General features: G+C 45.8%; 1 protein-coding gene across 7 annotated transcripts in view; it reads left to right on the plus strand.

Moving 5' to 3' along the window:
• Positions 1–17,021, plus strand: part of USP39 (ubiquitin specific peptidase 39) — a 59,257-nt gene that overhangs the window by 21,178 nt on the left and 21,058 nt on the right. For all 7 annotated transcript variants that reach the window (XM_032178417.2, XM_032178414.2, XM_058428319.1 and 4 more), the window contains 6 exons: positions 1,756–1,908; positions 6,940–7,165; positions 11,957–12,034; positions 13,284–13,351; positions 15,134–15,322; positions 16,861–17,003. In XM_032178417.2, the coding sequence (XP_032034308.1) occupies positions 7,024–7,165; positions 11,957–12,034; positions 13,284–13,351; positions 15,134–15,322; positions 16,861–17,003 (620 nt within the window). In that variant the 5' untranslated portion in view covers positions 1,756–1,908; positions 6,940–7,023. The remainder of the gene's footprint in view (positions 1–1,755; positions 1,909–6,939; positions 7,166–11,956; positions 12,035–13,283; positions 13,352–15,133; positions 15,323–16,860; positions 17,004–17,021) is intronic.

Genomic DNA, 17,021 nt, shown 5'->3' on the forward strand with positions numbered 1-17,021 from the left:
TGTGTCTAAGAGGGTTGGTTTGGGGTCCATTCTTTAGTGAGCCATCCCAGGGCTCCCAGGGGACTGCCCCACCTGAGGACAGGGAAGAATCTCAGTCCCTTTAGGCATCGAGAGGCTGCTTTCCCTTTTGGGAAGAACTGGGGAAACTGAGTAAGGTCAGAATTCGTAATTGCAGCCTGTAGTCTGTAACTTAACTGTCATTTCTACTTGTAACATTGAGGGCTAGGACTGAAGAAATATGGGTGTATTCTGATGGGGTTTAAAGTGTTTTGTGAAATTATTCTTCTACACTTTGAAGTAGGGATATGAATTGGTCCTGGTGTAGGACAGTATTTACCAAGCTGCACACCAGCTCCTGGCTGCTTTTAACATACGATGTGGCCAGAGCATCCAGCCACAGATGTCTCATCTGTGGGCTCTAGTTTGTGACCTGTACCAAGAGACACTCATTGTACTGAGCATGGAAAGTCCTCTTGGGCTTTGATTAGTGTTGGGCTTTTGATTATTATTTTCCTTTTCAGCACGTGGGGTGTATTCATGGTGCCAAGTGCTCTGTTCTTGTTTTTGGTTTTGTTTTGAGACAGGGTCTCACTTTGTCGCCCAGGCTGGAGTGCAGTGGTGCCATCACAGCTCACTGCAGCCTCGACCTCATGGGTTCAAGTGATACTCTTACCTCAGCCTCCCAAGTAGCTAGGACTGTAGGCATTACCATCATGCCCAGATACATTTTTTAAATTTTTTATAGAGATAGAGTCTCACTGTGTTGCCTAGGTTGTTCATGCTCTGTTTATTTTTAAGGAAAGCATGGTATTTAGTCTTTGAAATACTGCTTTTTCTACTTGTAAAAGTTGTATAAGCCTATTATTAATAGTTGAGATTAAAATAGTTATGGGGAGGCTTGGTGCGGAGGCCCACACCTGTAATCCCAGCACTTTGGGAGGCCGAGGCAGGTGGGTCATTTGAGGTCAGGAGTTTGAGATCAGCCTGAACAACATGATGAGACCCCGTTTCTACTAGAAATACAAAATTAGCCGGGCATGGTGGCACATGCCCATAATCCCAGCTACTTGGGAGGCTGAGGCAGGAGAGTTGCTTGAATCTGGGAGGGGGAGGTTGCACTGAGCTGAGATCGTGCCATGGCACTCCAGCCTGGGCAACAAGAGTGAAACTCCGTCTAAAAAAAAAAAAAAAAAAGTTATGGTCAGTATTTATAGAGGGAGAAACTGGGCTAAATTCAGTGTTTCAAAGTGAGTTTGGGATGATCTCTGTCCAGTCTGTGACATAATGACTCTGGTAACTCTGTGCCTGGGAAGAGTCTGATCCTGCTCTTCCAGTACCAGGGACTCATGGAGATCCTCATTCCCACCCAGAGTGGAGGAAACTCTCCTGCTCCAAAGCTAGGTCCATGTGCTACTCCCAGGAGGTTCTATCTGAGACTTAGACTGCCTTTAGGAACTTAAGTATTGTATAGTTTCTGGCAGTCAGTTTTCATGAGTTGACCAGACCTGAGGTCTGTGAAAAGACCTGGGATTCAGTGATTTTGGAATAGACACAGAGATCCCCTTGTAGATTAGCCATGGGAGAGAATCTACCCCGTGTTACTTCAATCTTTACACCTACTGGTTGGGACTCTTTTTCTGTGTGTGGTGGGATGTTCATGGCCAAAGTGTTTTTTGTTTTTGTAGAAATTACTGTTACAGACATTTCTTGTGAACTCAGCTCTTAAACAACTTAACATTTTCTTTTGCTTTGCAGTATGTGTTGAAGCCCACTTTCACAAAGCAGCAAATTGCAAACTTGGACAAGCAAGCCAAATTGTCCCGGGCATATGATGGTACCACTTACCTGCCGGGTATCGTGGGACTGAATAACATAAAGGCCAATGATTATGCCAACGCTGTCCTTCAGGTAAGATCAAGACAGGAACATTGAGGAAGAGAAGGACACCCAGAAGGCTGAGCACAGTGGTTCACCCCTGTAATCCCAGCACTTTGGGAGGCCAAGGCAGGCAGATTGCCTGAGGTCAGGAGTTTGAGCCAGCCTGGCCAACATGGCGAAACTGTGTCTCTACTAAAAATACAAAAATTAGCTAGATATGGTGGTGCAAGCCTGTAGTCCCAGCTATTCGGCAGGCTGAGGTGGGAGAATCGCTTGAATCCGGGAGGCAGAGGTTATAGTGACCCAAGATCACGCCACTGCACTCCAGCCTGGGGAACAGAGTGAGACTCTGTTTCAAGAAAAAAAAAAAAGAGAGGGACAGGAAATGGTATGTGTACTGGCCAAGAAATTACTGCCTTTGGCCAGGCACAGTGGCTCATACCTGTAATCCCAGCACTTTGGGAGGCCAAGGCGGGAGGATCACCTGAGGTCAGGAGTTCAAGACCAGCTTGGCCAACATGGAGAAACCCCATCTCTACCAAAAATACAAAATTAGCCGGGCTTGGTGGTACATGCCTGTAATCTCAGCTATTCGGGAGGCTGAGGCAAGAGAATCACTTGAACCCTGGAGGCGGAGGTTGCAGTGAGCCGAGATCACGTCACTGCACTCCAGCCTGGGCAACAAGAGCGAAACTCCTCCATCTCAAAAAAGAAATTACTGCCTTCTTGTAGAGTAGTCAGATGATCCTCAGACACCAAGTCTTGCTAAGGACTCTACTTGAGTAATTGTTCTGCAACAGGCAGAGCATTCCTTTGCTCACTGGGCTGCTGTCAAATGGTGAGGCTTTTTCTAGCCTCTGGCTCATGGCCTCTGGAACTTGCAGGGAATGAGGGACCGAATCTGTGTTGCCTTGCAGTATCAAGTAAGAATCATGCCAGATGCATTTTTTTTTTTAATTGTGTAGATATTTGTTGTGCTGGCTGATCAATGACTTTCTCCTGCCCATGTGCTCATAACCCTGAAATGGGAAAGGCAGAAAACCAAAGCTGTCCTATTTTCTTTTCTTTTTTTTTTTTTTTTTTTTTGACGGAGTCTCAGTCTGTTGCCCAGGCTGGAGTGTAGTGGTGCAATCTCAGCTCACTGCAACCTCTGCCTCCCAGGTTCAAGCGATTCTCCTGCTTCAGCCTCCCGAGTAGCTGGGATTACAGGCGCCTGCCACTGCGCCTGGCTAATTTTTGTAGAGACAGGGTTTTAATAGAGTTTTAGTAGTTTTAGTTTTAGAGACAGGGTTTCACCATCTTGGCCAGGCTGGTCTTGAACTCCTGATCTCGTGGTCCACCTGCCTCGGCCTCCCAAAGTGTTGGGATTACAGGCATGAGCCACCGTGCCCATTCCTTATTTTCAATTATCAGTTGTTTTTAAGAAAATTTTATGAGTAATAGGTGCATACTGTAGAAATTTTTTTTTGAGAGGGAGTCTCACTGTCACCCAACGATCTTTGTTCACTGCAACCTCTGCTCCCCAGGTTCAAGTGATTCTTCTGCCTTAGCCTCCTGAGTAGCTGAGATTATAGATGCCTGCCACCACACCCGGCTAATTTTTGTATTTTTAGTAGAGATGGGGTTTCACCATGTTGGCCAGGCCGTTCTTGAACTCCTGACCTCGTGATCCACCCGCCTCAGCTTCCCAAAGTGCTGGGATTACAGGTGTGAGCCACCACGTCCAGCCAATTTTTAAATGTTGGTAAGTATAATAAGAAAACAATAATCCTACTTCACCAATAAAATGATTTAAAAATTATAATCATAAACACAGGCTTGTTGGGGAAAACATGTATAAATTGTGAGGGGCTGGGCATGGTAGCTCATGCCTCTAATCCCAGCACTTCGGGAGGCCAAGGTGGCAGGGTCCCTTGAGGCCAGTAGTTTGAAATCAGCCTGGCAACATAGCGAGACCCTGTCTCTATTTTAAAAAAAAAAAAAAAAAAAAATTACCTGGGCACGGTGGCGCATGCATGCCTGTGGTCCTAGCTGTTTGGGAGGCTGGGGTGGGAGGATCCCTTCAGCCCAGGAGTTCGAGGCTGTTGGAGAAGTTTGAGGGCTTTGAGAAGTGCAGGCATTACAGGTGTGAGCCACTGCACCTAGCCTTGGATCACTTTTAAAAGTTAATTATTTATATTTTTTTCTTGAGTTATTGGGCCTTACAGACTCCTTTCCTATTGGTTCATCTTACTGAGCTTTAAGAAATATATAATGAAGTTCTGCCCTTTTCTGTTGCATGTGTTGCAAATGTTTTCTGCTAGTTTTTATTTGGCCTTTAAATTTTTTTAAGTGATATTTTTGCCATGAAGAATTGGACAAAAAACTGTAAAGGCGTATTTTTTGCATTCAGTGTCTGCTCTTGGTGTCATGCCTAGTCTCTGGAAAGGTCAAATTCTTAGGTAGAGAGAGACTTTTCATCAGATCGTCCCTCTTAAATCCTCTCATGGCTGCGTGAAAACTGATTTTTTTTTTTTTTGAGACGGAGTCTTGCTCTGTCGCCCAGGCTGGAATGCAGTGTCACACTCAGCTCACTGCAACCTCTGCCTCCCAGGTTCAAGCGATTCCCCTGCCTCAGCCTCCTGAGTAGCTGGGACTACAGGTGCGTGCCACCACGCCTAGCTAATTTTTTGTATTTTTAGTAGAGACGGGGTTTCATTGTGTTAGCCAGGATGGTCTCGATCTCCTGACTTTGTGATGCGCTCACCTCGGCCTCCCAAAGTACTGGGATTACAGGTGTGAGCCATCGCGCCCCGCCGAGTGAAAACTATTATAGGATGGACAGATAGAATTTGGATTTGGTCAGAGCTGTTAGTCTTGGCTTTCTGATGAATTTTAGATCGCGTAGGAAGGTCTCTTTATAAAAATAAATGGATGAACAAACCCTGTGTGATGATGTTTCCACTAAAATAGGGTTGACTGGACCAGGTCATCCATCTGGAGGGTGGATAATTCTCTGAGGATGCCCAATATTATTTGTATTGTTGCTGAGGCCAGAGTGCAACCCTTCTCCACAAGATAGACAACTGAGAATTAGGATAAACTTTATCCATCCTCTTGTTTTGAGAGTAAATCTCTCTTTTTAGTAATTATTCTACAAACAGGAAGTCCTTGTTTCTTTAGCTGAGCTTAGCTTGTCGGGGCCTTCCTAATCCCCTCTGTAGTTAAAGTACTCTCTGTGTTCTGAGTTGTCTTCCTTAGAGATGCCTGGGTTACTACATTTAGCAGAAACCCTTCTAGCTGACTCCCTGAATAGATGACCTTGTTTAAGAAAGAAATGTGTTCATGGTAAGCACAGTGCTGGTCGGGAAGGACCTGTGGGGATACTGCATTTTTATTTAGGATGTCTTTGGTCCTCTTACCCCCAGTTTTGTTTTGTTTTGTTTTGTTTTTGAGATGGAATTTCGCTCTTTTTGCCCAGGCTGGAGGGCAATGGCACGATCTTGGCTTACTGCAACCTCTGCCTCCCGGGTCTAAGTGATTCTCCTGCCTCAGCCTCCTGAGAAGCTAGAATTACAGGCAGTCACCACCACACCCAGCTAATTTTGTATTTTTAGTAGAGACGGTTTCACCATGTTGGCCTGGCAGGTCTTGGACTCCTGACTTCAAGTGATCCGCCCACCTTGGCCTCCCAAAGTGCTGGGATTATAGACGTGAACCATCGCGCCCAGACCCCTCCTCCCAGTTTTACAGCTCAGGCTGATGAGCCTGTGTTTCTTCCTGAAACTAATACGGCTAGTTTTTATCTTTCTGCTTAATGAGATCCAATTTGTTTTTATTGTCCTAAACCTTTAGACCATTTTCTCTTTTACTTTTTCTTTTTTTTTGAGATGGAGTTTTGCTCTTGTTGTCTAGGCTGGAGTGCAGTGGTGCCATCTTGGCTCACTGCAACCTCCGCCTCCTGGCTTCAAGTGATTCTTCTGCCTCAGCCTCCTGAGTAGCTGGGATTACAGGCGTGTGCCACCATGCCTGGCTAATTTTTGTATTTTTAGTAGAGACGGGGTTTCACCATGTTGGCCAGGCTGGTCTTGAACTCCTGACCTCAGGTGATCTTCCCGCCTCGGCCTCCCAAAGTGCTGGGATTACAGGCATGAGCCACATCACCTGGCCGACCATTTTCCATCATAACAGAGTATATTCACTTTTTAAAAAAAATTTCGGCTGGGCACGGTGGCTCAGGCATGAGAACTGCTTGAAGCCTGGAGGCAGAGGTTGCAGTGAGCCAAGATCGTGCCACTGCACTCCAGCCTGGGGGATGGAGCAAGACTCTGTCTCCAAAAATAAAAAAAAAATTTCAATAGGTTTTTGGGGAACAGGTGGTTTTTGGTTACATGAATAAGTTCTTTAGTGGTGATTTCTGAGATTTTGGTCACCCACCACCCTAGCAGTTTATACTGTACCCAATGCGTAGTCTTTTATCCCTCACCACCCCCTACACTCTTTCCTCCAAGTCCCCAAAGATCATTGTATCGTTCTTACACCTTTGCGTCCTCACAGCTCCCTATATTTACTTTTATGTACAATTATGTGGTTTTAGTATGGGAAAACATCAAATTTTAAGATAATTTTCATATTATTTTAGTGTGGAGTTGAGAGATGGGAGAACTGTGTTTCCTAGGTAGTTATTTTTGCTTCAACCAAAATGGATGATGAAGGAAAGAGTATTTGGATTTTAGCCTTCTGCCTTATGAATTTAAGTATTGTCACAGCATAATTAGAGTAACAAAAGGAAATTGTTGAATAAGTTGATAGAGATTTGAATACCTGCGTTTTGTTTTGTTTTGTTTTAACCTTCTTTGTGGTATCCACATGAGCAAAGTGTCTGCAGAACTGTAGTTCATATGAAACTCAACGTTAATGATATTTCTGTGATGTGAGCCTGGGTAGGATTCTCCACTTTTGGCTCTTTAAGGCTGTCACATACACATCACAAGATTCTATTAGGAGAGCTTTAGTTGGAAGAGCTTGGCTCAAGGGGTCCTACAAAGGGGCTTTGGGTTAAGTGGAGTGTTTGATTTTCAGGCTCTATCTAATGTTCCTCCTCTCCGGAACTACTTTCTGGAAGAAGACAATTATAAGAACATCAAACGTCCTCCAGGGGATATCATGTTCTTGTTGGTCCAGCGTTTTGGAGAGCTGATGAGAAAGCTCTGGAACCCTCGAAATTTCAAGGCACATGTGTCTCCCCATGAGATGCTTCAGGCGGTTGTTCTTTGCAGTAAGAAGACTTTTCAGATCACCAAACAAGGTAAGAACAAGTCATTCATGTTTCAGGACAACAAAACTAGTTTGATGAACAAATTTATTTCCACTTGGCAGTGAATTTTTTTTTTTTTTTGAGATGGAGTCTCTGTCACCCAGGCTGGAGTACAATGGCATGGTCTCAGCTCACTGCAACCTCCACCTCCAGGGTTCAAGCGATTCTACCGCTGCAGCCTCCCAAGTAGCTGCGACTATAGGCACGCACCACCACGCCCGGCTAATTTTTGTATTTTTAGCAGAGATGGGGTTTCACTATGTTGGCCAGGCTGATCTCAAACTCCTGACCTCTTGATCCACCATACTTGGCCTCCCAAAGTGCTGGGATTACAGGCATGAGCCACTGCGTCCGGCCTTTTTTTTTTTTTTTAAGACAGTCTTGCTCTTTTGACCAGGCTGGAGTGCAGTGGTGGGACTTGTAGCTCATTGCAGCCTTGAACTTCTGGACTCAAGGGATCCTCTTGCCTCAGCTTCAAGTAGCTGTGATTACAGTCATGAGCCACTGTGCCCAGCTTGAGAGTAGCCAGGGGTGTCCAGTGGATAGTGTGGTTAGGTTCCTCATTCTTCTCTGACCAATTTGCCCTGCTAAGAGTCCCAGGAGATTCTAGCTGAATAGAAAGTCGGTCTTATTTGGTAAATCAAACTGTATGGCTTAGGGAAATATCAGGAGGCTAGGAAAGACACTAGCTTTTATTAAACGCCTGTCATCTATCCTCATTTTTTTGTGTCCCACATTAGGGTATTCTGATGATATTTTTGTTTTGTTTTGTTTTGTTTGTTTTTTTGAGACCAAGTCTTGCTCCATTGCCCAGGCTGGAGTGCAGTGGTGTGATCTCTGCTCACTGCAACCTCTGCCTCCTGGGTTCAAGGGATTCTCCTGCCTCAGCCTCCCAAGTAGCTGGGATTACAGGTGCCCGCCAACATGCCCAGCTAATTTTTGTATTTTTAGTAGAGAGGGGGTTTCACCATGTTGGCCAGGCTGGTGTCAAACTCCTGACCTCAATGATCCACCCGCTTCAGCCTCCCAAAGTGCTGGGATTACGGGTGTGAGCAACTGCGCCCGGCCTCGGATGAACTGTTCTGACTGTTTTTTTCTCTCCAAACCCAATTTGTTACTGTCTTATGAGTAAAGCGGACAGTGTAACTTTGTACTTGAATCTCATGTGGTATCCTTTAGCATCCGTATTAGTTTATTCAGCATTCACTCATGGTGCCAGGTTTTAGAGCAGCAGGGATAAGAAACATGATTTTTCTCTTTGAAGAACTCCCAGTCTGGTGGGGAAATAGTTATGTGGAAAGGTTGAGTGTGCTGGCACAAGCCTGTGGTTTGAGCTACTTGGGAGGCTGAGGCAGGAGTATTGCTTGAGCCCAGGAGTTCAAGGCTACAGTGAGCTATGATCAAACCACTGCACTCCAGCTGGGGAATGGAGGAAGACCCTGTCTTTAAAAATCAATAAGCAAATTTCAACTATCTTTTTTTTTTTTTTTTTTGAGACGGAGTCTTGCTCTGTTGCCCAGGCTGGAGTGCAATGGCGTGATCTCGGCTCACTGTAACCTCCACCTCCCAGGTTCAAGTGATTCTTCTGCCTCAGCCTCCCGAGTAGCTGGGATTACAGGCGCGTGCCACCATGCCCGGCTAATTTTTGTATTTTTAGTAGAGACGGGGTTTCACCATGTTGGCCAGGCTGGTCTCGATCTCCTGACCTTGTGATCCGCCCGCCTCAGCCTCCCAAAGTGCTGGGATTACAGGCATGAGCCACTACTCCCGGCTCAACTATCTTTTTTAAGAAAAGGTAATTACAGGTGTTAAGTACTGTGCTATGGGAGGGGAGCATGGAGTAAGGACCCCCTCAACTGAACATGTGGGAGGTAGTTCAGAGATCAGAGTGGAGGAAGAGACCCTGAGTTTTAGGTAGAGGTGGAGGCAGGTTGGGATGAGGAGTGAGCATTCTAGGTAGAGAGGACATGGTGGACAGAAGAGAAAAGTGCCTGGCATAGTCAGAGACTGCAAGTAGCTGGACCCTTGGACTCCTGGGGTCAGTGGAAAGCCAAGGTGTAGATCCTGAGGGAGGGACCAGATGGCCTGCTTTATAAGCTACCATAAGGAGCTTGGATTATATCCTGAAAATAGCTGGAGACATTGAAGGCTTTTTTTTTTGAGATAGAGTCTCATTCTGTTGCCCAGGCTGGAGTGCAGTGGTGTGATCTCGGCTCACTGCAACCTCTGTCTCCCTGGTTCAAGTGATTCTCCCACCTCAGCCTCCCGAGTAGCTGGGACTACAGGCACCTACCACCACACCTGGCTAATTTTTTGGTATTTTTAGTAGAGACGGAGTTTCACCACGTTGGTCAGGCTGGTATCGAACTCCTCACCTCAGGTGATCCGCCTGCCTCGGCCTCCCAAAGTGCTGGGATTACAGGCGTGAACCACCGTGCCCGGCCTTGTTGAAGGCTTTTAACAAAGATGTGACATCAGACTTAATGAATTTGTTTTTAAAACATTATTCTAGCTGGGCATGGTCACTCACACCTGTAATCCCAGCAGTTTGGGAGGTCAAGGTGGGTGGATCGTTTGAGCCCAGGAGTTAGAGACCATCCTGCACAACATAGTGAGACCCTGTATCTACAAAAAATTTTTAAAAATTACCCAGGCATGGTGGCGTGTACCTGTACTCCAGCTACTTGAGAGGCTGAGGTTGGAGGATTGCTTGGGCCTAGGAGGTAGGGGCTGCAGTGAGCCATGTTTGCCCCACTGTACTCCAGCCTGGGCAACAGAGTGAGACCTCTGTCTGTGAAATAAAAAGAAAAACATTATTCTGGCTGAGCATTGACTTAGAGGGGACGTCAAGTAGTGGCTTTTAAGAGTCTCTGGTACTTAAGGAGAAATAGGAGGAATCAAGGTGGTAAGGAATGGGGCCCATGGAGCACTTGTTTCAGGGTTAGTAGGAAATAAGATACACTTCGGGTTGGTTACAACATGGCCAGTGAAATCTTAATCTGGGGCCAGGCACGCTGGCTCATGCCTGTAATCCCAGCACTTTGGGAGGCCGAAGTGGGAGGATTGCTTGAGCGCCAGAGTTCAAGACCAGCTTGAGGAACATAGTGAGACTCCCTCTCAACAAAAAATGTAAAAGTTAGCCTGGCATGATGGCATACACCTGTAGTTCCAGCTACTTGGGAAACTGAGGTGGAAGGATTCCTTGGGCCTGGGAGGCAGAGCTTGCAGTGAGCTGAGGTTGTGTCACTGCACTCCAGCCTGGGCGACAGAGCGAGACGCTGTGTCGGGGAAAAAAAAATCTGGGTGCCTCACCCTTCTAAACAGGTGACAGCCTGTTTATGTGCTTTGTAGGACCATCTAATTCCCAAGAACTAGGTGGCTAGATTGTCTTGTGTTTATAGAGACATTTCTGTTTCTGGACCATCTCCCTGAGCTCCCAGGGTTTTATATTAAGGCTGCAAGAAAGGAAGAAATTTGTGCTGAGAATGATTTTTTTGTGGACCGTGAATGGATGGATCAGTGTCAGCATTCACTGTGTTCCCCAGGTGACTTATGGCCTGAAGGTGGATAGTGGGGCCTGTCAGCTTTTGGCAGCTTGGAAAGTTAGGGCATAATTGGGTTATAGAGTTGCAGAAAAATCAGGGTACCCTGAGAATGAATGTGTCTATTTTCTTCTGTCATAGCCACTGTTGGCTGTGATAGTTATGATGTCACATAAACATAATTTCCTCCATCTCTGAGACCTAGTAGGTTATTAGTTGCCTAGTGTTTAGATGTGTGAAGTGTTTCTTGCTGTGGTAGTTTGTTGTCACATAAAAGCATTCTGCGTACAGGGAATAAAAAGAAAATCATTCTATGGAGTTGTCAGAGGCCTCTGGGTTTAGGGAAATGAAGTTGAGAAAGATATACCATAGTCTTTGAGATTTTAATTGCGTGAGCAAAGAGGAACTAAATAGAAGCAAATCTTAGTTGTTGAGAAAGTAGCCAGTATCTGGCTGGGTGCAGTGGCTCATGCCTGTAATCCCAGCACTTTGGGAGGCCGAGGCGGGAGGATCACTTGAGGTCAAGAGTTCGAGACCGGCCTGGCCAACATGGTGAAGCCCTGTCTCCACTAAAAATATAAAAATTAGTTGGGCGTGATAGCAGGCACCTGTAATCCCAGCTATTCAGGAGACTGAGGTGAGAGAATCGCTTGAATCCAGGAGGCGGAGGTTGCAGTGAGCTGAGATCATGCCACTGCACTCCAGCCTGGGCGACAGAGTGAGACTCTGTCTCAAAAAAAAAAAAAAAAAAAAGTAGCCACTATCCCAGAAACGTCTGAGTGGCAGGCTCCGTAGACAGCATTTTCATGCAATATTGTCAATCTGCTTGTTTTCAGAACCCCTTGTTCTGTATGCCCTTTCAGTCTGGGTGCTAGTCACTTTCCTAAAAGACAGGAATCTTCATGAGCTACAGAAGGGAAGAAGGAAGCCTGAACTCACTGTGGAGAAAAGTGGATGTTAAAAGGTCATATTCATTTGTTTTGGTCATCACTGAGTGGTGTGATACAGTCCTGGTATGAATCAGAGAGCCTATGGAGAGAGTCAAGATCGGAAGAGTTAGAGCTTGACCTTGAGGAGTGCCAGCATTTAATGATCAGATAGAGGAGGATGCACGGGAGTTGGGGTGGGATGGCATGGCCAGAGAGGAAGGGGGAGAACCAGGAATGCCAACCAGTGCATGGTTTAAGTTAACTCTAATGCCACTTAGCTTCAATGTTTTCCACCCTTCCTTTTTTTCCAGGGGATGGAGTTGACTTTCTGTCTTGGTTTCTGAATGCTCTGCACTCAGCTCTGGGGGGCACAAAGAAGAAAAAGAAGAGTAAGTCATTTACTTATAAAAAGGAGTTATTTTGTTCCCTTTTAAAAAACTTTGTGGTTGGGCGCAATGGCTCATGCCTATAATCCCAGCTCTCTGAGAGGCCAAGGTGGGTGGATTACCTGAGGTCAGGAGTTTGAGACCGGCCTGGCCAACATGGTGAAACCCCATCTCTACCAAAAATACAAAAGTTATTCGGGTGTGGTGGTGTGTGCCTGTAGTCCCCGCGACTTGGGAGGCTGAGGCAACTTCCCATTCTTTTGTTAACTGTTTATCTGGGGTAGGGTAGTATCTATTTTATATATAAACTAAATGATCTTTCTGAATAGGCCCCTCTCCATAGTTTTTGCTAGAATTTGGTTATAGTCCCAATGATATTTTATTATATATATATTTTGAGACGGAGTCTTTCTCTGTCACCTAGGCTATGCAGTGGCACGGTCTCAGCTCACTGTAGCCTCTATCTCCCAGGTTCAAGCAGTTCTCCCTCAGTCTACCAAGGGTAGCTGGGATTACAGGCACCCACTACTACGCCCAGTTAGTTTTTGTATTTTTAGTAGAGATGGGATTTCACCATGTTGGCTAGGCTGGTCTCAAACTCCTGACCTTAGGTGATCTGCCCAAAGTGCTAGGATTATAGATGTGATGGTGTCTTGATGTGGGATTGTGGCCTGTTGCTTTTCCCACTGGATCGCCCTGCCCTCTCTACCAGGTGTCTTCAGCCTATGTTAACCCTCTGAGCTCTCTAACTTGTGTCTTGGCAGGATTCTAGAACTTGGTTGTGCTTTCTCTCTTGTTGCTTTGATCCTGTTCTGGCCCATCTCTTAGTCTGTCATTGTCCTCTTGTCTTCATTACAGTTTGGACATTGTCTCCCTTTGAAAGTAGCTTATGGTTATGGGAAGTTCCTTGGCTGTACCTTGTTTTGCTTGTGAATTTTTTTGTAATTCATGTATCACCGGGCTCTGTAAATCATTCCTTCATTTTGAACACATTTACCTTTTCTTTTATGGACCAGGCCCTGTGATGGAGGATAAAAAGTTGTCTTAAGAGAAATAAAGTAATTATTTACACAAATAATTATAAAAGTACCCTGGTGGTGTATAGTACAAAAGGAAACTTCTGTGTTTAGTGAGAGCTCTGGGTCTTTTGCTGGAAGATGCTGGTTTATTTCAGAAATTTAGAAGCTGGAAATATATTTTAGACATGTTTTCCATCCTCACAGAATTTGTCTCTTGCTTCTTGTTTGTGCAGCTATTGTGACTGATGTTTTCCAGGGGTCCATGAGGATCTTCACTAAAAAGCTTCCCCATCCTGATCTGGTGAGTTAGTTGAGCCTGGGTCTTAGACTGATTCATATTGCTTGAGGGGACGTAGGGGAGATGAAGAGATACTCAGAGAACTGACAAGTCTGCTTGCCCCATGAAGAGGTTCAACAAAGCACCTGCCTAGTGGCAGCTCTGCCTGGTGCCTGTCGTGCTAGTGCACTTTTTCAGTTTGGGAGTTAGTAGTTGGATGTACTCTGCTGGTTCAAGTGTTCTGGTCACTAGGTGGTGCTGCTGTGTTTTTTCAGAAAGCTCAGCTAAGCTTTCTTTTTGTTTTTCTTAGACAGTCTCCCTCTGTCGCCAAGGCTGGAGTGCAGTGGCGCCATCTCAGCTCACTGCAACCTCTACCTCCTGGGTTCAAGCGATTCTCCTGCCTTAGCCTCCTGAGTAGCTGTGATCACAGGCGCTTGCCACCACGCCCGGCTAATTTTGTATTTTTAGTCATGACAGGGCTTCTCCATGTTGGTCCAGGCTGGTCTCGAACTCCTGACCTCAGGTGATCTGCCTGCCTCGGCCTCCCAAAGTGCTGGGATTACAGGCATGAGTCACTGCCTGGCCCTCAGCTAAGCTTCCTAGATGGTCTTAGAGCTTTTCTTTTTTGAGATGGAGTTTTGCTCTTGTTGACCAGTCTGGAGTGCAGTGGCATGATCTCAGCTCACTGCAACCTCCACCTCCTGGGTTCAAGCAATTCTCCTGCCTCAGCCTCCCAAGTAGCTGGGATTACAGGCATGCGCCACCACGCCTGGCTAATTTTTCTATTTTTAGTAGAGACGAGGTTTTACCATGTTGGTCAGGCTGGTCTCAAACTCCTGACCTTAGGTGATCCACCTCCCTTGGCCTCCCAAAGTGCTGAGATTACAGGCATGAGCCACCGTGCCCGGCCCACTTTCTTTCTTTTTCTAATGGATTTTTTTTTTTTTTTTGAGACAAGATCTCACTCTGTCACTCAGGCTGAGTGTGGTGGCGTGATTATGGTTCACTGCAGCCTCAACCTCCCCTGCTGAAGTGATCCTCCCACCTCGACCTCCCCAGAAACTGGGACTATAGATGCACACCACCACACTGGGCTAATTTTAATTTTAATTTTTATTTAATTAAATTAATTAATTAATTTATTTTATTGAGACGGAGTTTCACTCTTGTTGCCCAGGCTGGAGTGCAATGGCACGATCTCGGCTCACTGCAACCTCCGTCTCCCGAGTTCAAGTGATTCTCCTGCCTCAGCCTCACGAGTAGCTAGGATTACAGGCGCCACCACCACGCCTGGCTTATTTTGTATTTTTAGTAGAGATGGGGTTTCTCCATGTTGGTCACGTTGGTCTTGAACTCCTGACCTCAGGTGATCTACCTGCCTTGGCCTCCCAAACTGCTGGGATTACAGGTGTGAGCCATCACACCCAGCCAATTTTTTTTTTTTTTTTTTTTTTTCTGTAGAGATGGAGTCTCACTGTGTTGCCCAGGCTGGTCTCGAAGTCCTGGACTCAAGCAGTCCTCTCACCTTTGTTCCCAAAGTGTTGAGATTACAGCCGTGAGCCATCACACTTGGCCTCAGAGCTTTTTAGATAGTCTGGTATATAAGCAAAATATCTTTAAAGAAGGAAACCTGTTGGTTCTTAAGTTAATCTAACCAGGTGGTGCATGCCAAACTGCCCAATCTCTCAGGCACTTCTCTTTGTTCTTTCAGATGAAGGAAATGTCGGTGTGGTAAAACATCGGTTCTGTGTTGGTTCCTATACCCCTCACACTCCTTTCCTCTCTTTTCTTCTCATTCATTTCTAGCCAGCAGAAGAAAAAGAGCAGTTGCTCCATAATGACGAGTACCAGGAGACGATGGTGGAGTCCACTTTTATGTACCTGACGCTGGACCTTCCTACTGCCCCCCTCTACAAGGACGAGAAGGAGCAGCTCATCATTCCCCAAGTGCCACTCTTCAACATCCTGGCCAAGTTCAATGGCATCACTGAGAAGGTAGCCCATTAACACACCTGCCCTGCATATACTTATGCTTGCTCTCTGGACTTTTTCATTTTCTTTTTTTTTTTTTTTTTTTCAAGACAGAGTTTGCTCTTGTCGCCCAGGCTGGAGTGCAGTGGCGTGATTTCGGCTGACTGCAATCTCCACTTCCCAGTTTCAAGCGATTCTCCTGCCTCAGCCTCCCTAGTAGCTGGGATTACAGACATCCACCACCATGACCGGCTAATTTTTTATATTTTTAGCAGAGACAGCATGTTGGCCAGGTTGGTCTCGAACTCTTGACCTCAAGTGATCCGCCTGCCTCGCCTCCCAAAGTGCTGGGATTACAGGCGTGAGCCACCACACCTGGCCCATTTTCATTTTATACGTAAGAATCACCACATGTATGTGATGTATTTATTATAAAGTATATTGACTTTATTGAGCCTCCCAGACTCATTGGTATTTCTAACTGGTTACCCCCAACTCTTAACTTACAGTGCCCCTTTTTATTATTTTTTGAGACAGGGTTTTGCTTTATCACCCAGTGTGGGTGATCATGGTGGCATAATCATGGCTCACTGCAGCCTCGAACTCCTGGGGTCAAGTGATCCTCTCGCCTCAGCCTCCTGAGTAGCTGGGATTGTAGACATGCTCCACCACGCCCAGCTAAGTATTTTTGTAGAGAGAGCACTCACTCTGTTGCCCAGGCCGTTCTTTAACTCCTGGCCTCAAGGGATCCTCCCACCTCGACCTCCCAAAGTGTTGGGATTACAGATGTGAACCACTGCCCTCTCTTATACTTCTCATATATCCTTTTTTCAGCTCCCTGCCTGCCTCTGGGTAGTATAGAGAAAGGGAGGTCATTTAGGAGAGGAGAAACTCCAAAAAGTGGGGAGACATACTTTTTTTTGTTTTTTTTGAGATGGAGTCTCACTCTGTTGCCTAGGCTGGAGTGCAGTGGCGTGATCTCAGCTCACTGCTACCTCCGCCTCCCAGGTTCAAGCGATTCTTCTGCCTCAGCCTCCCGAGTAGCTGGGACTACAGGTACATGCCACCATGCCCAGCTAAGATGAGGTTTCACCCTGTTGGCCAGGCTGGTCTCGATCTCCTGGCCTCAAGTGAGCTGCCTGCCTCCACCTCTCAAAGTATTGGGATTACAGGCGTGAGCCACCATGCCTGGTTAGCTTTCTTTCTGTACATATATATATATATTTTTTTCTTTTTCTTTTTTAGTAGTGATGGAGTTTCACCATGTTGTCAAGGCTGGTCTCGAACTCCTGTGCTGAAGTGATGCCCCTGCCTTGGCCTCCTACAGTGATAGGATTACAGGCGTGAGCCACCAGGCCCGGCCTTTTTTTTTTTTTTTTTAAATCAGCCTTAGCCAAACTGCACATCCTAAGCCTCATACATAATTTCTGGGACCAGGAGTCTTAAGAACTTAAGTGTGAGGCAAAATTATATTTTTAAAAACCTAAATGAAAAACTCATGCCCCTGCTCTGATGCTACTGAACTTCAGCACTAATTTGAGAATTTTCTTTTCTTTCTCTAGGAATATAAGACTTACAAGGAAAACTTTCTGAAGCGCTTCCAGCTCACCAAGTTGCCTCCATATCTCATCTTTTGTATCAAGAGATTCACTAAGAACAACTTCTTTGTTGAGAAGAATCCAACTATTGTCAATTTCCCTATTACGTAAGTAACATCCTGCCT

This window comes from Hylobates moloch, unplaced genomic scaffold (assembly GCF_009828535.3).
Source record: "Hylobates moloch isolate HMO894 unplaced genomic scaffold, HMol_V3 SCAFFOLD_15, whole genome shotgun sequence".
Classification (NCBI taxonomy): domain Eukaryota; kingdom Metazoa; phylum Chordata; class Mammalia; order Primates; family Hylobatidae; genus Hylobates; species Hylobates moloch.